Source organism: Balaenoptera musculus, chromosome 3 (assembly GCF_009873245.2).
Source record: "Balaenoptera musculus isolate JJ_BM4_2016_0621 chromosome 3, mBalMus1.pri.v3, whole genome shotgun sequence".
NCBI classification, from domain to species: domain Eukaryota; kingdom Metazoa; phylum Chordata; class Mammalia; order Artiodactyla; family Balaenopteridae; genus Balaenoptera; species Balaenoptera musculus.
Window position 1 is genome coordinate 14,598,706 of NC_045787.1, and position 22,222 is coordinate 14,620,927.

Below are 22,222 nucleotides of genomic sequence, written 5' to 3' on the forward strand. Positions count from 1 at the left end.
GGAGGAAGTTACGGACAGAGGTTGGAGGAGGCTTGAAGATGAGAAAGACAGGTCCAGGGAGAATGGAAGGAGATCAACAGCTGCGCTTCCTTCAGCTTCACTTTCACCATTGTTTGATATTATGGAAGCATCACAAAGCTGAGCATTTTCACTTCAGAGAAGGCCGAGCATGATAGAATCTGGAGGGTGTCACAAGACCACGTGCTCTGCTCAAGAGGAGCGTTGAAGTCTTTGTTGTCTGATTTGTTATAAATCCTCTCTCGTGTAAAGGTATTATCCCCATTTTATGCTTTTGAAAAAAGAGGCTCACAGAGGATAGGAAACTCACTCTACGCTACGCAGCAGAAAGGAATGGAGCCCTAGCTTGGAAACTAAGCAAGTGTTTTGGTTCTCGTCTGGATTTTGTGCTGGGGCACCATGCCTCCTGAGAGGTTCAGTGGCTTGTCCAGTTTTTGACCTGGAAGTGCTGTGTTGATTCCAAACCTAAGTCTCCCTGCTCTCAGGCACTCAGAATACAGAGAGTAAGTGATAAGAGGTTAAAAAAAACAAAAAACACTATCTTGTTTCCCAATCTTAAAACATTCCCATGTGACATTCTTCTTTACTGATAATATTGTTGCAAACCCAAAAGAGCCTGATTAATTTTTGCAGCATCTTTTAGGCTTGAATCACACTTTCATCCAATAGTAGGAACTGAGTCACCGGTGAAGTATGTTCATCCAAGACTCTAGACAGGGGTCAGCAAACTTTTTCTTAAAGGACCAGATAGTAAATATTTGAGGCTTTGCCAGCCCTACAATTTCTATCGCAACTACTCAACTCTGCTTTTTCGGCATGAAAGCAGCTGCAATATGTAAATGAATGGGCATGGCTGTGTTCAAATTAAGCTCTATTTTCGAAAACAAGCAGGTGGCCCAGTTTACTGACCCCTGCTCTAGAAGAAAGCTAAGTTCTAGAATTTCCACGTTTAATCCTGCAAGTAAAGTCATCTGACAAAATTGTGAAAAAAGGCAATTGTTCTTTTTCATTTCCAAAACTCAAAATATTTGGCTAATTTTGTTTTTTAAAATTAACTTATCTCCGTAATGATCTTTATAAGTGTAAGGACAGTTCTGGGAGAGCAGCTGCAAAGTATGAAACTGGATTTCCTTATTTTGTTCTCTATTTTGTTTTCTCCTGGGTAGTCTTGATGGAATTCTGAGTTGTCAAGGTGCCTCCACATCTCTCAAAATAATCCGTATCTTTCAAGTCAACCCCTAAATCGTGGAGATGCTTGAGTACCAAGCTGAGACGTTGAGCTGCTTTGATCCTCATCCATGTGTGTGTGGACCCCAGCATCTGTGGATTCACAGACTGGAATCTGTGAATGTGAGAAGGTTCCTCTGCGTGCATTATTAGCAGAGTTTCACGCATTTTACTCACCAATGATAAGACCACTAGCACATTCTGGGGGATTTATAGAATAGAAAAGTCCTTCAACATCAGTTACTTTATCTCCTGTTTTTTATTTGTATTATGCAGATATACATAGCTATCTTAGGAAAGCATTCTAAGCGGAATTTGCATGTAGATAGTTTTCTGATAGGTTCAAATTGCAAAGCTGCATTTGTTTTGTAGTTGAATGTTTTGGTAACATGAAGTAGATGGAATTTTTAAGGGAAATAACTTCTTTTCACATGAAAGAACAAACTAGGAGGACTTCAACATCTTGGATGCAAATAAGGGCTGATTATGACAAATGAGCATAATTAATTTGTAAAAGAATCGTAAGCAGATTCTTGATTCTCTTTAGCACTTCTCATTTATTTGTAATTGAAAAGGCAAATTTCTGCTAAAATAATTGTCATTCATCCTTTCTGTTCATTTCAAAGTGCACTTCCCCTCCCAGGCAAGGCCGGCTGCATGCATTGTAGTAGTAATACAGGATGCACCTTTGGTGAATGTCCCCTCTCACTGCTCCTGAGTTCTGCTTCTGTGTTTGGCCTTTGCCTCTCCTTGTGACTTACAGGAAATAAAATATTTCTCCTCTTCGTGCAGAAAGTCTTTGAAATTCGAGTGCCTGGGGGAACTGAGATGTCGTGACTGTGTTTGGGGAATCCCGTGAGTCTGTTATAATCACCTGTGACAGTCAAGTTTCACTAATTCCACGTAAAATGAGACCTAAGAGGATGGTTTGGATGTTAGCGTAGTCTGCTTTCAAAGCTGCGTTATAAACAGAATAAATCTGTGTGAGTAAGTAAAGTGAGGTAGGTTGGTAGAAATGTTTAATTTGCAATGGATCTTCTACATTTAATGAAGAATTCAATAATTTTTGAATAACTATATTCACTTCTCAGATAAGCATTCGGTAAGAATTGCAAAGCCCATGTTTGAGTCATCACAAAGTGTGAATCGTGATTTAGAGCAAGGAATTTTTACTGTACAGCATGCTTGGTAATGATCCCTAATATATTTTAGGCTTAAATTAGTGAGAGGTCCAATACTAACTAAAATGGAGGAAATAAATCTTAAAGCACTGTCTATGTTGAATGTCCTTATTTCAGTAGATGGCACCTTGGATGGCCTATTTCAGTTGACACCGAAAGAAATAACAATGTTCTGACACTGATCTTTACCTTATTAGATGCTCCCTCTTTTATGGGTGGTCTTAGGTAATTTTAATTCACATTCTGCTTCTTTTTAGCCTTCCAACTGACTAAAGGTATAGCTTTGATTTTTCTTCATGTTACATGATAATTTATTCTAGTTTGTTCATGTACTTATTTGCACCCATTTTTGCAAACAAGTAAACAGTTTGGGACATGCAAATTTTTCTATATTGGTATTTATTGTAATAGTGTTTTACACACATGACATTTTAGAGATGAAATAGCTCGAGCCCTTTATTTTACAGGAAAACCTTGTAGGCCCAGAAATGTCGGGGACGGGTGGACAGTCTCAAGGGCTAGAGGATGCCGTTCTAACAAAGATTTTCCTTCCCTTTGGTTCAAGTTAATCTACTTTAGGTCTCCTGGTAATGATATAGTAAAATAATTTACCCACTTAATACTATAATCGGTTCACTAGGATTTTCCCATTAAAACGGACTCATGAGTCATAGCCTAGTGTTACCTTCCAAGCTTTGATTCTATACTCTCTGTACACCTGAAGAGTTGTGTGGCGTCTGTGGTAGCTGTGCCAGTCTCAGGCTGGTGTGTGTTTTGAAATCTCTTGCCCCACACTGATGCCTAGCGTCAATCAGGAAATGCTGTAATTTGTCACCCACTACCCTGAAGGTGTTACAGGGTAGGAAGTTGTGGGAGCGCAAGGTGGGTGGTGGGAATGAGTGCTAGAACCTTCGGGATCTTTACTGAGGCTTAGTTTTTCCTGCCTGTGTAAGTCAGATGAACTTTGTCACGTTAAATACATCTCTATCACCTCCACCTTCTGTTTTCAGTGGACACTATGTTTGTCTTTGACTTTTTTATTAAGACAGTACACCCCTCATCAAATGTATCTGTCACAACTCCAGGATTGCTTAAGACTCACGCTGTCACTGGCACATTACATTTAGCAATGTCCTACAGATCAGAGTGAGGAGAGGCTGATGACAAAGGACATTAAATGTTACACTGTGTTGCTTAAACTCAACATTGTAGTAGCCTCTTGAAGATAGCCATAGCACATACTTTCTGCCTGTGGATTTAATGCATTGTTTCTTAATTCAGCATCCATTTACTGAATCCTTATTTGTGCCAAGCACACCACCAAGAAAAAAAAAAACATTCTTTGTTTAAAAATCCAGGACACGTATGAAGAATTTTGGAAAGGTTTTCATCAAAAATGATTAAAATATGCAATAGTTTTAGGACTGGAAATGCTGCATTTGCTGTTGGTGCCGGGGAGGGGTGGGGGGCAGGAAAAACACATTCAAATGTCAATATATCACGATTTTAGGCAATCATAGAAAGTGTGAACCTCCCTTGATGATTGGATATAGAAATTACTAGAAGTAAAATTGCAGCTCCTCTTGGTGTAGGTGGGCCGCCTCCCCGTCTCCTGGGCCACCAGACTGTCTTTGTCGAGTGAGCTACACTGAGCAAGCCAGTTATGGCTCCAGAGCCCATGATGGTCTGTCTAGTGCATTAATAATCTCAGCTGCTGTAAGGTTTTTTTCCGTGTGCTTTATTTTAACTCTGTTTCGAGAATTCAAAATTAGTTGTGGTGATAAGACATGATAGTTTCCTGACTCTGTGGAAGAGAGAAAAGGTCCAGAAGTGATCTCAGGGGCTTGAATTTCCTGGGCTGGTTGTGGTTCACTTAGTAGCTTTACTGAATAAAAGACCAGGTGATTCATGTAAAGTCATATGTTAGGATGCTGTAACCAGGGCTTTGGAAAGGGCCACCTTACCCGTTAAGTGCAAATAAATAACGATGTGAATGTACAGCAGACTCTAAAAGCATATTAGACTATTGATGAGAATGAATAATACATGTTTTCTGATAGTGTTTGCTGCATGTGGCAGGATATTTTAAAAGTGGGGAAAAAACCCCTCTGTGTGAGGTCTGCATTTAGTTAACCTTTATATTCCAAGACAAGCTTAACTGTCATCTGTCATATTTATAACAGCAGCATCAATTCAGAGTTTTATGCTCAAAACTTGTAGACTCAATTAGGAGATACACTTTGAAGAATTGGTCTCTACGATATGCACGTAGTTACCTAAAAGAAAAATGTCTTGTCAATATTATTGTAGTGATTTCTGTGTATTCTTGTTTTAATTATGTGATGGGTTCTAGTGCTTTAGAGTTTGCCATCATGGATGATCCCTGGAACTTGGCCATGTCTCATGGAATGGAATGGACATTTCAGTTCTAATTTAGCATACTTACTTCTACTGCTAAGTGAAAGCAGAGTTTACATAACTCAATTTATATGGTTGTACAGACTTTCATCTTCTGAGTTTTATAACTCTTTCAAGTTAGTTATAAAACTTGAAAATTGCATGTTTCAGTGGATAGTGAGTCCGTAGTACTTACCAAGTACCCATCGTGCTTTACCAATCTTAAAAACAAAATCTTTGTTCTGGGGTCATTATATTTACGTTGAATAAATCTGAAGTTAGACTTCAGGTCGATGTTGAAGTGGGGTCAGATCTATTTTACTGCTAAAACTTCCAGCACAATCACAATATAAAAGGGTTAAGCAATGATGATACAGGTAAATAACCAAAGATGGAAGCTTATCTAAAACCAAGACTAGATTGCATAATAAGGAAAGAATAAGGATAGTAATGAAGTTCTTCAGAATTAATGTTCCTTGTATACGCTGCTATATTTAAAATAGGTAACCAACAAGGTCTTACTGTATAGCACAGGGAACTCTGCTTAATACTCTGTAATAATCTAAATGGGAAAAGAATTTGAAAAATTCATACATGAATACTGTATGAATACAGGTCTAGATGTCAGCTATGCATTTCTTATCTAAGAAACTCTTAAACCCCTTCATAATGCACTAAGCCTATTTGCTCTACTTTGCACATTAAATTCTTTCACAATAAGACCTCTCCTGGTTTAGTGGTCACTATGTTAATTCTTTAGCATTTTAAAGCATTTTGGTTGATGAAATGTCTGTCCTTTTCCTCCCAGTACTTGAGAAATCCTCACTGTTATATGAAAGAACTGAGAAGATAAAGTACCAAAAGGTAAATGACTGTTTCAAAGACACATGATCAAACATTTACTCTAGAGAGACCTTATTGAGTCTTTGGTCTGGAATCATTCAGATTTGACTGCGTGCACTTGAAAGACAGTGATGCCAGTGGCCAGGCTGGGAAAACCACTGGATTTGGAATTCATTTCACTCCTCTCTTGTCCTCCCCCATCTGTATAGTTAAGGGTTCCTCCTTACCAAGGTTAATCTTGACTGACCTTTCTGAGTCTTCCGGAACCTTGCCTTATCAATTATTTGTCCTTTGTCTTTCCACTTTCGTTTCACTCTTTATTCTTTGTCTCATCCCATCTTCCCGTATATATTTTCACTTCTTCCAACTGCTTATAAACAAATAGACAAAACTCAGTCTTGACAAAGTTGCAAATTCTTGCCTTGACATTGCTTTTACTTCACTCACGCTCTTCAGCGTGGGCCTTTGTGGATATCTTTTCTGGCTCCTCATGTGTTCTTTGAGCCTTTCCAAAGAGGCATGTGTCTTCACTCCTCAACCTGAGTCACTCCAGGGTGAGTAGTTAACAACTCGTCACAAGATCAAATCGCACAATTCCTGTTCTTGTTTCTTTTTTCATCTTTTTATAGCAGAATATATCTCCTCCAAGCTGCTTCCTAAAATTCTCTGTTGATTTCTGAAACATATTTATTTTTTTCCCTTTCTGGAAAAAAGCTGGCTTTCTGCTTTCTGCCACCTAAATTCAAACATTCGATTAGGCAACCTTGATAGATTATATTCCATCATACTTCCCTCCAGGTAGATGAGTCCTTCCTCACCGAGCTCCTGAATATAAATCAGGTTTTCTCATACTCTTGACTGGATTCTTCCTGTTGGTTTGCTCTAACATAAATACTTCCTACTTCCCTATCTTGATCTAAAGGTAGCTTAGTCATCTTTCAAGGCAGTTTATCACGATGGTTAAGAGACCTCACTCCAGAGCCAGAGTGCGAGGGTTCACACCACATCTCCAGACTACTAGTATTTGATCTTGGGTAAGTTATTTGGCTCCAACATGCCTTAGTTTCCTCATGGTAAAGTGGAAGTAGTAATAATTTCTTCCTTGTAGGATTGATGAGACAGTTAATGGGTTAATATATGTAAAGATTAAATAGTAAGACAGTTCTAGACAGAGTAAGTTCTGTGTGTGTGAGTACTTTCGATATTTCTACTCTCTCAAACTCCACCTTGTCTATAATACTTTTCTCATCTCCTGAGTCCAACTAAAGGTCATCTCTTCTGGGAAAACTGGGGGTTTTTTGCTCTCTTATGAGGCTTAACTTACTCTAATTTTAATTGTCTCTGTCTTAACCTAGATTAGAGTAGGCTTTTTGCTCTCATATGTTCTCATATCTTACTTAACTTCAAAAAAATTTTCTTTTCCTACTAAAGATCAAGTCTGTTTTTTCCTAAAATAATTTCTGAAGATTTGAAGGTCTTGAGACTATCCTGTGTTTTGAATTTTTGATGAGAGATCCCCAAAGATACTTTGAGTATGCCCTGTAGGGCTAGCCTGAACTTCATGAAGGAGAATAATGGAAATGTCACTTGTGATTAATTTCCTTTTCTATAGGAGGGCTTTCTGACTGTGTAGCTCTAACTCATCTTACCCACCTCTTTGGGAAGATTGGGTTGTAGCAGTGTATGTGTATCTCTGTGTTTTTCAAATATTTCTTGCACATTTTACAGTACATTTTTACAATGTTGAAGATTTTTATTGTGACAAGGAAATAAATTGTCTTGAAAATGTTTTCTTTAAAATTTTACTCTTGTATTTAATAGGTTGGCGTTAGAAATTTTGACATGGGTTGACAGCTCTTACTATAGTACCCTCTCCCCAGAGGACATTCCGATACCCTAAATGTTGGTGATGTCACAATTGCTGAATGGAAGCTTTCACTGAATCAGATACTGACAACAATAATTCCAACAATAGAAATTATCACCAGGCATTCATAAAACCTGAGAGCAAATCATTATGACAAAGTGCATCCTGATGGGAATACCAAAAATACACATAGGCTACATTATCTTTATTTCATTTTCCTCTTTTAGAATAAAAGTTTTGATATTTGAAAGAAAAGGGACAGTTGTTTGTTGAAAATAGAAATTGTTGGACATAACCAACCGTATGTTTTAGATTTTTTTCCCTGTGTTCTCACTGAAAATGTATTTTGAATTTGTTGTGTTTCTCCATACTTTGTAAATTCTTTCCTTAAGGTAAAAAAATTTTTTTTTTCCTTTCTCTTATCCCAACATTTGCTTCAGCTAGATTTGACCAACAAGTTGGATTCTTTCAGCCTGAGTCATTGTAAAGCCAACATGTCTGGTGATGTTTGTCTGCAGATGCAACTAATGAGTCAGTTCTAACTTTGTATGTTACTTTAAAAAAATCAGTAGTGGATTATCTTGCATTTAAACCTGTTGAACCTCTGCAGCTTGAATTTGCAGAGTGACACAGTTAATGTGCCATGGTCACATGTTTAACTTTGTCAGGAAACATTGGTTCATTTTCATATGTTATCAAGACAAGAAACAGTCTCTTTTTGATTCTGTATCCATCTTATAATCAGAAGAAAATATATCTGCCTCACAGATGGAAACAGAATCAAAAGGAGACTGTTTTTTGTCTTGATCACACCGTGAAGCAGCAATCAAACCAGAAATAACACTTCAGTCTCTGACACATACTGTTGCATATTCAGATTGGGTTTTGCTATAGACTTGGAGTCATCTTTTTCATTGTAATCTGTTTGACATCATCCCTAAGAACTTTAGTCTCCTGGTTCTAGATGACATGGTTAATTAATCCAAATTTGTATTTTCAAAATAGAAACTTGGCAATGGATGGGCCCTTTGTATGATTCAAACTGTCCTATATAGAAAATGCCTAGATATTAGTGTAGAGAGAGAAGATATAAATAGGAATAGCATTGGAAGTCCATAATATAGTAACTTTCAGACCATATGGAGAAATACTATTATCAGTCATTTTCTTGTTTTGTTTTATACACCAGTTAACGTATGCCAGTGATTTTCATTGTCACAGAATTGCATTGTTGTTCATTGACAGAGTAGCAAAAATGTAGAAGTATGCAAATGAGAAATGGAATTGGGAGATGTCATGGAATACGTACTAATTGAAGGAAGAATACAGTGCATGTAATCCCCGTGGTTTTGGGGTAGTTAATGCCTGGAAACTGTGTCATTATGCAAGGTTGCATTTTCTGAAGAGGGTCAGTGCTATAATTGGGGCTTGCATTTTTTAATCTGAAGATGTGGGAAGCTTTAACTAATGGATATAACCAACAAAGTGCTACCTAAATGAAAATTCAGCAGTCACAAATGGTGGTCATCTGCACACCAAAACATCTAAAATTCAGTACATGGGCTGAGATAAACACTAACATTTAATTACCAATAATTTTGCTTGCCAGCAGAATGCAGAATGGTTCTTGAAAGATCTTTGGATAATGCAGCTCTCTAGAGGGACTCTTCTAGGATGCCTGATGGTATGCTATTACTTAGACCTGCCTCAGAGGACTGAAATTTTAAAGTTGGTGATGACCGTTCTCTTGTTGTTTCTCCTACTCAAAACTCCTTTTGATCCAACACTTCCCCCTTCTCCCTCACTTGCACTCAATCAGACTACTTAGCAAGTATTTTATTTCAAAGACTAAAGAAAGGAAACAGTAAATGATAGCTCCCAGAAACCTCACATTTTATTGGAAAGCCATAAGAACAACTTCCGTGACGGCTAAAATTTTGATTAGATTCTATCCTGGTAGGTAGGGTTGTGCCTATGTCTTAAAACACTGGCAGTTGTCTTAACCGAAACCAAAGGAATATATGGGGAGAGGGACGGAGCTGTGTGTTTTCACTTGGTAGCCAGAGCATTTGAGAGCCTCAGTCACTCGAAGGGGCAGAACTGTCTTCTATAGAGACCACTGAGGACCAGGTCAGCTCCATGGGTCCACTCACCACAGTCTGCTAATTGGCTCCTTTCTTAACACTGGGGAACAGGAAAACTGTTCCAATGGGCTTCTATTCCTAATACCATTGCTTTACCTTTAGTGCAGAATGGAGTCAAGGTTTAAATCCTTTACTGCTGGATACTTTTGTCTTGCCTCCGAAGGTGTCCTGCTAGAGAAGCTTATGGGATTGAATATTTGGCTTCAGTTTCTATAAGTTAAAATGCAGAAAAAGATTGGGTCCAGTGGAGGAGCAGATATTCAGAAGCAGAATAGGGAGGGTGAAGAGAGACTATTCAAAATGAGAGACTTCCTCTTTCTCCAGACTCTCTCCCTCTCTCTTTTATGTGTGAGTAATGAATCTTTGCCCTTACTGTGTTAAAAGTCACCGTGACCTCATGCTGATATTCCCAAAGCAAAGCTGTTGGTATTAAAAACCTATAGCTGGCCTCGAACTCTTTCCCAACTTATGATAAACTCCAAACAAAATCTTCTATGTTGCATTCTAACAGCTCTGTAAAAATGGTTCTATGTCCTAGTTTTGTTTGGTGTAGCTTTCCAATACAATCGATGTAGAAATGAATTACCCCTTGACTTTGGAAATAAGCAATTCATGAGAGATTTCTTAGATAAAACTATTTAATCAGGTTCTGAACATACAAGAGAATCCATGAAAAGATACAGGCCTTTATGAACAAGTGAAAATTTTTTTTTCTTAGAAGAAATATTCCATTTTCTGGGCTCAATTCAAAACAAAACAAAACAAAAATTGTTCCTTCCAATAGTGTTTGCTTATGTGTTCACCTCTTCAGACTTGTTGAAGGAAGGAAAAGGGAATGGCTCCACAGTTAAAACCTTCAACTTTGGCAAAATTGAGACCATTTTTGTGGTATCAGACAATCTTAACACTTATTCTTGCTCAGGAATTTAATCCACTTTCTTCGTAAAAGTCAAGATACTTTATCATATTTTTTTTCCATGAGAAGATTAACCTAGGTATAAATAAAATTACCCTTCATACGTTAAAGATCCCTTGCGAACTTTGGGGGACAAAGGAGTCTCTAGTTAGGAACTTGAGAATTTTAGCATTTATTGAGGAACAAGTGAATCCAGCCTCTACTTAGATAATTTTTCTCACCAGTAGCAAGTGGGTGAAAGCTGGTTTCTGGCAGACAAAATGCACCCTGTCGGGAGGCCACACATGACTAAGTGCTCAGTGTTAGTGCCCTATGAAATGGCAAATCTTGCTTTAGAATAAAGTCAAGACTTGCATTTGCATTGAACGTGTGTTCCCAAAGGATTTGCAGACACTGTTCGCTATATCGACTAGTTCTGGATGAGGTAGTGGAGATGGTGAGGGCAAGAAAATAATTTCTACATTGCACCAGTTTATGTTTCATAACTGGTTTTTATATATAGGAAACAGAAAATTTGGGCATAGAGCAAATCTTGCCAAGCAGAACCACCAGTGGTTGGTAGGTTACCCATCAAAAGGAAGTAAAGTGGAAACAACTGAGCATCTTCTATAAACACAACGCTATGAAGTAGTTCTGCATAAGCAAAGCTAATGAAACCGATTTTTTCTAGCACTGATATCTTCATCTAAGATGTCTTCAGCGTTCACTTCCATTCCCATTCATTACTTACAGAACTGACACATTATCCTGAAAACATTTCCTAAACGTAATTGAAAACATTAAAAAGTCTGGTATTTGATAAACATTTGGATGTTGTTTTACAAATTTTTATTTCTGATTTTTAACAAGCTTCACACATGTTAAAATTATGTATAAAGAAATCCAATCATACCAATAAACCAGCTGGTTGGCAATTTGATCTTCAGGGTGAAAGATGGTGTAAGTTTTTATGGTAATAATTAACAGGAGTATAGAACTTTATTGATTGTCTTCATCCATTTGGGCTGATCTAACGAAGTATCATGCCTTGGTGGCTTATAAACAATAGAAATTTATTTCTCATAATTCTGGAGGCTGTAGAATTTCAAGATCAGGGTGCCAGTATGGTTGGGTTCTGGTGAAGGCCCTTTTCTGTGTTGTAGACTGCCATCTTCTTGCTGTATCCTCATATACTGTAAGGGGCCAGAAAGCTCTATGGGGGTCCCTTTTATAAGGGCACTAATCCCATTCATGAGAAGTCTGCCTCATGACCTAATCACCTTCCAAAGGTCCCAGTTCCTAATACCATAACCTTGGAGGTTAGGTTTCAGGATATGAATTTTGGGGAGACACAAACATTCAGACCATAGCATTGATCACAGCACATTTTTCTCACACATACCTTATTGTTTAGTGCTATAAGCATTCATAATATACACATAATTTTTTTTTTTCAGAAAAAGAATAAACTAAATATCTTCATTTTACTGAATGGGAAATTTGAGACCCAGAGGGGGAAGTGACTTGCTCAGAGTTTTATAGCAAATTATTGACAGCTGGGACCAGCATTCAATGTGCATGCTATGTTTAGCAAACTTCATACTGAGTGAGTGCTAGGTGGCTTGTTTTTGACATGAGTCGTAAAGAAAATATTTATAATTTAATTTTTTCTAAATGACATTTTGTCCTCTGCCTATCTACCTTTATTTTCTCAAAATGAAAGACTAAGTTTTAATTCAGTAGGCTATGCTGATAGATTGGTTTATTTCAAGGTGAGAAAAACAATCAGGTGCATATTAGGAAAGTTCTGGATGAGTTGATCATATTAGAATTTGCAAGAATGGTGATTGTTTAGTGAAACCCCATGATAACTCAGCTTATACAGAGGTGATTTTGCCCAGTGTGTCCTGGGATTGTGTGTACAAAATAAACACAACTTAGCTGATTTGAATGGCTAAGGACCATCTTCCGTGTTCCCTGACGGGCTTCCTGGAGCGAAAGGAACAAAGAATTTGAAGAGCTTTGTAGAGGTGATTATCTTGTCTATTAGAGTATCTTTATTACAGCATAGCATTTCAAATTATTTCTTGCCCAGAACCCCCCAAAGAAATTTTTTTTTTTAAATTTTAGGTTTGCTAGGGTGGCATATGTAGGATCATATTTTTTTTTCCTTATAGATCTATATTTGTATTCAACTTGGTAGTTGAACATTAGCTTGTAAACAGGATTTCCTTTTACAAGAAAAGAAATACTTGTTAGCTCTAAGACTCAACAAAATCCTCCAAATATTTGCTTTGGAGAAAAAATTAAAATCTAATATTTAGGCCACTTATTATTTACTTCATTTACTTATTTCTGAGGACAAAAAATTCCTCACCTTACCTAGCCTGCCTAACTAGGAATTTACTCTATCACATGGATGCCATCTCTCTCTGGGACCCTGACGGGAGGTGTAGGCAAAGGAGAACTGGGCTTGGGGGCTCCATACTGCCACGGATCTTCTAACTTTCACAGCTTCTCTTCTGTTTTCCCACCTACCATCCAAGGTTGCTTTGATCACATAACGGTGCTAGAATGTCACTTTCTCTCTTCACCAAAAAGCAGAATTTTAATTCTTCTGGACTATTTGTTTATAGCCAAGTGGGATTAATTAACTAGATAGAGGCTCACTTTGATAAGATGGGGGGGAATAAGTCACAAGACAGATGTGGGAGATTTAAAACACTGTTTCTTAGTGCCTAAAAAATATTAAATGATTTGGGACTTTATACAAGAAAAATGTCATCTGTGGAAAATTAAAAAAAAAAAAAAAAAGGTGGTGACATTTGACTGTTACCTTCCCTCACAGACATTCTATGTTTAGCTTATTAGCCAAGATAAAGTGTAGATCAATTTTTTTTGTGTCTTTCACGTATGTATATAATATGAGTCAGTAAATGAGTTTTTTTTTTTTTTTTTTAGAAATTCACGTTCTTTTTTATTTATTTATTTATGACTGTGTTGAGTCTTCGTTTCTGTGTGAGGGCTTTCTCTAGTTGCGGCAAGTGGGGACCACTCTTCATCGCGGTGCGCGGGCCTCTCACCATCGCGGCCTCTCTTGTTGCGGAGCACAGGCTCCAGACGCGCAGGCTCAGTAATTGTGGCTCACGGGCCTAGTTGCTCCGCGGCATGTGGGATCTTCCCAGACCAGGGCTCGAACCCGTGTCCCCTGCATTGGCAGGCAGATTCTCAACCACTGCGCCACCAGGGAAGCCCAGTAAATGAGTTTTAATTGAAGAATTTGGGTTCTCTTTTCATCCTGATGACTGAAAGGGACTTTTTTTCTTCTTTCCTTGGACCAGGTGATGGAGAGGTAGTGGGAAGATGAAATGATATTTCTTCTATGATCACTCCAGTATCAGATCAAATTGGGAGGAGTTACATTTGATGACTGATCTATAATTTTTACTTCTGTCTGGAAAATGAGTTCTTGGTATAAGACTGTTAATATTTTTAAAAGACTTGGAACCTCGAGAATCTTAAGTACATAAAAGATTCAAATCAAAGAAGTAGACTGATTTTAATATTAGCAGTATGGTGGTAGTATGGTGACAACAGATAACTGTACAAACGTCTTTTCCACATATATCCAGTCAGCAGGAGCATGCTGGGAACACAATTGCCAAAAGTCTTCTTGATGCCATTTAAAAATGTTTTTTAAATGTTTTAATGACAGTGCTTCTAATTCCTGATTCTAGAACTTGTGTGTGTTTGTGGGTGTGGAACCTGTGTTCTACCTTTCTCTTGGGGTTTAGAAGCACAGAATTATCTAAGAATTGCAAAACTAAATGATGGGGAAAGGAACTAACATTTATTGCAGGCGCATGAAATGTCAAACGTTGTACTGATGCCTCACATAAAATTTTCCTAAGATTGACCTTTCTTATCGTACAGGAAATGAGAGGACAATGAGGGTAAGTAACTTGCCCAAGGATTCAGGGCCGGTGTGCTGTGGAGATGGGATTCGTAACAACATCTACCATGATGCAATGTGCAAAGTCTCCATGAAATAATTCCTGTCCAACATTTTCCAGATTAAACACAGTGAAGTTCCTCTCTCTTGCTGTTGGTTGTTAGTTGTGTTCTGTGCCGATTTGAAGCCATCAGTCTTCAAATAGTTTTGGCCCTTGGAACTTAGAATTCTTTTGTAATTTCAAAGGGCGACTCCGGAGTTTGCTTTCCTTTGAGATGCTGTAACTAATAAATCAACTTTAGTGTTTGGTTATTGTATCAACATGGAGAGCTTTAGTTCCAGTGCATCAGCTTGGGTGTGAGTTTTCTTGCTGTGTCACTCTATAGCTAGTGAAAGTCCCAAATGTGGAGAAATGCAAAGGTAATCCCAGCCCTTTCATTGTAGCTTAGATTTGGGTTTAAGTGCCTTCCAGCATGGATTACTAGTTGCTGTGTTGTTTTTGTTTTGTTTTGTTTGTTTGTTTGTTTGTTTAACTGCCTTTTTTTTTAACTTAGAAGTTCCAGCTTCTGAATTTCTATACCAACTGATTTCTTTCAAAATTAGAAGTAATAGAAATGAGAAATAATTAAAATATATGCCCACCACTCTCCTTATTTCTTAAGGATTTGATACAAATCTCCATTGGCAAATGGGGTGGTAAAAAGTTTAGGGGCAAAGGGTACTTGAAATTCTGAATTTCATCCTTGTCTTGTCAACATCTTGAGTTTTGAATCACCCTAGATCTGCACCAAACTTGTGACCCAAGGTGGGTACCATTCCTGAGACAAGAGCTTTGCCCATTTGCCAACTTCTTGGTGGGGTTTCCTGTAGCCTCCTAGATAGTGCCCTCCTGCCTTACCTAATTTTGTTGGCTTTGCCTTTTGCTTATGACACTGCTGCATGAACTCAGCTAGTTAGAATTTCCATATGGGTAAAAGGAGGACACTAATGGTATACTTACGACCTCATGGTCCTGTTGAGAAGACTAAATAAAATAGTTTAGTAATGTGTTTGGAATTAGGATTGTGCTGGACCCCTGGAAACAGTTAATAGATTTTAAGTTATAATTTTAATTTATCCCTGGCTCTTGGCAAGGTTTTCACCCATATTGTCTTGGGAAATAACCAGACTGCCCTGCTTTTCCAGGGTTCTAGTGGATTCTATAAGCCTCCCTCTGATACCTCACTATAACTAACATGAGAAAATTTGCAAAAGTAGGAGTGTTTATTAACTTTGAAAGGCAAACAGGAATGGAGACACACTTTCTTACTTAGAATTTGATTATGTACATTCATTTCCTACCCAGAAATAAAGAATAGAAAGTGGCCCTAACTGTGTTTCAGAACACCAATTTTAGTAAAGTAGATTTTAGGTTTGTAAACCAACATGACTTTAAGCCTCTGGGGATAGCTGTATAGAATTTCATGCCTTGTGGGTCAGAAAGGGGCACTCATGTGTTATGTTCATACACACACTACATTTATCCTTTGTTTTCTATTCTATAATTTCTAAGTTGGTGCATGGGTTTCTATTATAGAATTGGGAGAAGATCCTAAAGGCAGGCCCGTCAGGTTTTCTCTTTCTTAGCTCTAAACTAATGTACCAAAATATCTTGAAATATCAGAGCTGACATTTTGACGTGCACCATTCATGCATACTGGGTAATTAAGAATTCAATGAAAGAGTTATAAACTACAATTTAAAATACTGCTCCAGTTTATTTCTTCAGATTTTCATCTATTGTTTTGTGATTGCTTTCAGGATAAAGGTGCATTTAAAGTATTTTTACCATATATGTTTGCTCCCACTTCTGAGGGAGAAGTAACCAAAAATTAAGTCAAATAGAGCCTGTCAGATGTCTGAAGTAGGTTATGACCAAAAGCCACTCTCTTTTTAGAAAGAAATGTGTAAGAGAAATTCTTACTTTGATAACATAATAAAGGCCTTCCTTGAGAATTGGAGCAGTATTTTTGTCATCCTTCGGTTTGTTCCTTTTTTTTTCTTCCCCAGTTTCCAACAGGAGATTCACGTATAGAGTGGTGAGACAAATTTTGACTGAAGAATAGCACTCTTCTACTTAACACCTGGCTTCTAAATAAGATAAATGTAGGTTATCACTGTCCTGAGTCATGATTCCAAGGAATGGAATGTATAAGCAGCAAATTTTCTGTTCTAAATGGAAAATACTTTAAAAAAAACACAAAAAAAGATTGGTCAAAGAGTACAGTATAATTCTGCCAGGAGACAGCCCTGAACTAGAACAGAACCAGAGGTCTCACCTGTACACCGGTACATGGGGCACAGGGCAAGGCGTGTGTCCTCTCTCTTTTTCTCTCTCTTTCTCTCCTGGACTTATTTGTGTGGACTAAAGAGGATATTGCCATATAATTTCTGCCATGCTTCATCAAGGAAAGGCAACAGATTTTCCTCTAAAGAGCAACATTTCAGTGGATTCCCACTGATGTATGATGCTGTAAAAATACACTTGAACAAAAAGAAATGGAGTGCCTGTTTAGCTCCAACAACGGTCCTGGATTGAATTTATTATTTTTAAATTTATAATTGATTACTGATTTGGATTCATGCTTTAGTACCAGAGGAGAAAAATTCAGGATCCAAATATATTCATAGAATAAAAGTGTCAACCTCCAGGAAGTTGGAGACTTAACTTTGAGTGAAATAGGCTGTTAATGACCATTGAAGTTGCGTATCTAGTTTGACTTCTCATCAGGAAATTGATAATGAAGGACACTTGTATATTACCATGGAACTATTTCTTTTAAGCCGAAAATACCTTGAAAAGCAATGAATACAAGTATGACACAACTGACAAACCAAATGTAACTGGCAACACCATGCTTTTCATTTTCTGCGTGATAGTTTTCCTTTAATGGGTCCTTCTTAATGATGAGATAGACTAAATCCTCCTTGCATTTGGTCTTTGAAGATGTGTGTGCATATATGTGCATATATATGAATGATGGAGTTTGAGAGGAGTTTGGAGTTTGAGATTATTTTCTTGAAATTTGTGATTTTCCAGCTGTGCCATTTCTTTGCAAAGTGTTTTAAAGTTATGACACCTTTTACTAGCTTTACTATAGACCTAAAATGGCTGTCACTGCCATTTTGTTCAAGACTTGGTGTTTGAGCCGGACATCGGAAAGCAGATAAAACAAATACTGCACCACTTCTCTTTACAATTGACAAGCTTAGTCTTCTTTTAATCACTGATTCTTTGATCTCAGCTTGGTATGTCCTTGGCTTACTATGATTAGACACTTTACTTTTTCTTTATGACTCCTTTTTTTTTTTTTTAATTGTGGCAAAATACATGTAGCATAAGATTTTCCATGTTTTCCTTTCTAAAGTGTACAGTTCAGTAGTGTTCTGAGCTGTTTACTTTGTAAACAGAACAAGCAGCTTCCTCCACTGGGGCTGCTATAACAAATTACCATAGACCGACTGGCTTGTAAACAACAGAAATTTATTTCTCACACTTCTGCAGGCTGGGAAGTCCCAGACCAGGGTGCGGTCAGATTTGGTGTCTGGTAGGACCTGCTTTGTGATTGTAGGTGGCTGGTTTCTGGCTGCGTGGGCACATGGGGAAAGGGGCCAGAGAGCTCTGTGGTGGGGTATCTCCTGTGAGGTCGCTGATCCCATCCATGAGGTCTCCACCCGCAACTCCCAAAGGCCCCTCCTCCTAATACACTCACGCTGGGGGTTAGGATTTCAACCTATGAATTTGGGAGGACACAGACATTTGGTCTAGAGCCACGAGTAACTCTCTCTTCGTTTTGTGTTATGTTTTGTTACAGAACGCCAAGATGGGAGGCAAGCTGAGCAAGAAGAAGAAGGGGTACAATGTGAATGATGAGAAGCCCAAGGACAAAGACAAGAAGGCAGAAGGAGCCGGGACAGAAGAGGAGGGAACCCCGAAGGAGAATGAGACCCAGGCGGCTGCGGAGACCCCAGAGGTGAAGGAGGGCAAGGAGGAGAAGTCAGAGAAGGATGCCCAGGACGCTGCCAACAAGCCCGAAGACAAGGAAGGCGAGAAAGACACAGAGGCGGCCAAGGAAGACGCCCCGAAGGCAGAGCCCGAGCAGGTGGAGGGAGCCGAGGGGAAGCCCGAGCCCCCGAAGGGTGCTGAGCAGGAGCCGGCGGCCGCCGCGGGCGGCGATGCCACAGCTGCGGAGACCGAGGCGGCGGAGCCCGCGGCCCCCAGCAAGGATGACAAGAGCAAGGAGGGAGGGGAACCCGCAAAGACTGAGGCCCCCGCAGCTCCTGCCGCGCAGGAGACGAAAGGTGACGGGGCCCCAGCTTCAGACTCAAAACCCAGCAGCACTGAGGCTGCCCCGTCCTCCAAGGAGACCCCGGCAGCCACGGAAGCACCCAGTTCCACGCCCAAGGCCCAGGCCCCCGCAGCCCCCGCAGACGAGGTCAAACCCGCCGAGACCCCGGCAGCTAATTCTGATCAAACCGTAGCAGTGAAAGAGTAACAAGGACAGCCTATGGAAAAGAAGAATACCGCTTAACGACGACCTGTCTCTCTGTCTCTCTCTGTCTCTCTCTCTCTCTCTCTCTGTCTCTCTCTCCTATACTAACTTGTTTCAGATTGGAAGTAATGATATGTATTGCCCAAGAATAAGGATGTGTTCCCATCAAGGGAGGGGGGGGGGGGAGAATCCAAATAGTATTTTTGTGGGGAAATATCTAATATACCTTCGGTCAACTCTACCAATCAGTCCTGGATTTGAAAGATCGATGTCTGAAAGTACAGTACATCTTTTGTACCTGAACTGCTGTTACATGCACTCCGCCACTAAGATCTGAGCATCTTGTCTTCTGCAAGGGGAGTTGGGAGTGATGCGTTTGATTCTGCCCGCAGGGCCTGTGCCGAGGCAATCAGATCTTTATGAAAGCAGTATTTTCTGTGTGTTCTTTTTCATTTACAGCCTTTCTTATTTTGATATTTTTTTAATGTTGTGGATGAATGCCAACTTTCAGACAGCCCACGTAGCCTGTCCACATGTATCTCAATGCCAATACTCCATTCTTCCTTCCCAGGTCTTTTTGGGAGTAACAAACATTCTCTCATCCTACTTAGCCTCCCTAGATTTCTCATGACGAGTTAATGCATGTCCGTGGTTGGGTGCACCTGTAGTTCTGTTTATTGGTCAGTGGAAATGAAAAAAAAAAAAAAAAAGTCTGCGTTCATTGCAGTTCCAGTTTTCTCTTCCATCCTGTGTCACAGACACCAACACACCACTCATTGGAAAATGGAAAAAAATAAAAATAAAAAAAAAACAAAAAAAATGTACAATGGATGCATTGAAATTATATGTAATTGTATAAATGGTGCAACAGTAATAAAGTTAAACAATTAAACTGAAGTCACGAGGATTACTGGTTTCTTTTACCACCGGCACGCTGCCCCCTGCTCTGTAATCGCCTCAGTAGAGAACAGAACAATGTATTGGGCATTTTCATGGGTATATTTGGATAGAAGTATAAAGCAGGATCCTCAATGTTATCTTTTTAAAAAATTAGCTGGATCTGTGTCAGTAAATCTTGGAAGAAGGTAAACTGAAGACTTACTATGTCTATGGAGATACACCCTATTAAAAAATGTGGGTGTTTTAATTTAATTTAAAATTTACTTAAAAGTCACAGATATTTTGAATAAAATACATTATAAGACAATAAATGGATTTAAACTTGAAGGCTGGGTAGAAGAGAATTATAAGGTCTTATAGAAACATCACACGTATGTAAGTTGTGAAGCCACTGAAGATTGTTTCGTTTTATCTGTTTATGTACCGTAGTCATGATAGAGCCCAGAAAGGGGACCTGAGTGTTGTGAGCAGGCCATGAGATAGCAGTGGGGTGAAAGCAAGCATGGAACTGGCCTTTACAGTGACCGGATTCTTGTTCACATTTTGCCTTGACTAATGACTTGACTCATGGCTTTTAAGTCACATCCAACCTGCAGGCTTCTCTGCTCTACCTACAAGAGGGTTAAGGCAAAGCCCCTTTTACTTCTGAAATATTTAATAGTTTGTATATATGTCTGATGACAATTTTATAGGATGGATAGGTATATACCAACAGATGTGATGTCACCTCTGTCCCTCGGTTTCTCCCGCAGAGCTGGAATAGTGACCCTCAGTTTGCTCATGTGTTCTGTAGGTGGGGAAGGGGCTGGAGAATTGGTGTCAGCAGTGGCTTTTATGAGGAAGCCAGGCACACGTATCAATTCTATAATGTAAGAAAAGAAGGAATTGTCTCTAATCTCTCAGTAGTGATTTTGGTCTTTCCGATTGGATATTAGAAACCAAATCTCAAATATAAAACACTTAAAAATGAATTTAATGCTAGCCACTACAAAGATTTCTCATGATTGAATCAGCTAAATGGCAGGTTTTGGGGAGAGTGGGATTGGGTGGTAATTACCTAGAGTAGTAAATACAGTTTCACCCTGTAACCTAGAAAATTTTCTTTAGAATTTGTGAAGGGCCAATATACTGGAATTAATTCTCAGATGGACACTAGTGATATAGTGGGTGAGGATGAACCTTCTTCGGTTCTTAACGGGTTACATTACACATGGTTAAATAAAAAAGGAGAAAAAAGTCCCCTCCAATTATCGTCTCAGTAGTCTAGTATGTACCACACCTGAAATATTGCCAGTGGGTAATACTGGAGAAGAAGAAATGGTGAAACTGGATACTAGGCCAATATCCCTGTTGGGTTTAATTCATATCTGTGATCAACTTTTGGCACTTTTGGTTCTTGTTTCTATAGTGAAATAAATTTGAACTCTTAATGCTTGAAAGCACAACAAACAAGAAATATGTAAACACATTAACCACCAAGCAACTGTTTTAGGTAAGCAAAATAGCAGAGGAATGTCCAAATTATTACTGGTGTGTCCTAGCAGATGTAAAATAGCTCAGGGGTGGGTTGGTCGTGGTGGTGGGGAGATAACAGATTCTATGAACCATGGAGGACATTTAAATAGTTACTCATATTAAATACCACGCATTTCTTGCAGATAGATGTGCTTGATGGAAGTCATATAAATTCACTCTTTTCATCTTTTAATAAAAAAATTCACTAGGATTTTGGGTGATTAGAACAATCAAATCAGCCTCCTGGATTAGCGTTTATCACTATAAATTGCCGTTTAGGGATAAACGAAACTAAGGAGGCATTTTTCCTAGTTTATTTACACTTAAAGTTGTTTTGTGGGAGAATGAAAATCTGAGCTGTTTTTCTTTTTTCTAACTCTAGTAGGTGTTACAGCAATTAAAAAGTATCAGAAATGTGGTCCTCCAAATATTTAAATCAGAGTTTTAACCTAACTGTGGCTCATGACATTTAATTTGACCATAGTTAAGAAAAACTTAGTTTGACATTGTATATTCAGCAGAACGTGTTTTGCGTGTGGGAGTGATGGGCTCAGTCAGGAAGGAACAATGTCGAGCATCCATTTCAACTTCGGAGGAACCTCGATTGCTCCCTTCTCATGAATGATCTTAAATAAAGTGAAGGTAATGCACAGACTTTGCTTAACTGGCAAGTTATTTGGAGACTCCCCACATGTTTGGCTTAACTACCTCATGCGTGTTTAACGTCTGCTTTACGAAGAAGAAAGGGTTC

The 22,222-nt window shown here is 38.8% G+C and overlaps 1 protein-coding gene across 2 annotated transcripts in view; it reads left to right on the plus strand.

Annotated features, from left to right (window-relative positions):
• The window catches only part of BASP1 (brain abundant membrane attached signal protein 1), a 49,857-nt gene extending 29,904 nt beyond the window's left edge, over window positions 1–19,953 (plus strand). The window contains exons 1-2 of one of the 2 annotated variants that reach the window (XM_036848279.1): window positions 6,597–6,700; window positions 18,379–19,953. In XM_036848279.1, the coding sequence (XP_036704174.1) occupies window positions 18,388–19,059 (672 nt within the window). In that variant the 5' untranslated portion in view covers window positions 6,597–6,700; window positions 18,379–18,387 and the 3' untranslated portion in view covers window positions 19,060–19,953. Of the gene's footprint in view, window positions 1–6,596; window positions 6,701–18,378 lie in introns of those variants that run through there. The other variant, XM_036848278.1, reaches the window with a different exon arrangement.
• Window positions 19,954–22,222: the final 2,269 nt, after the last annotated feature.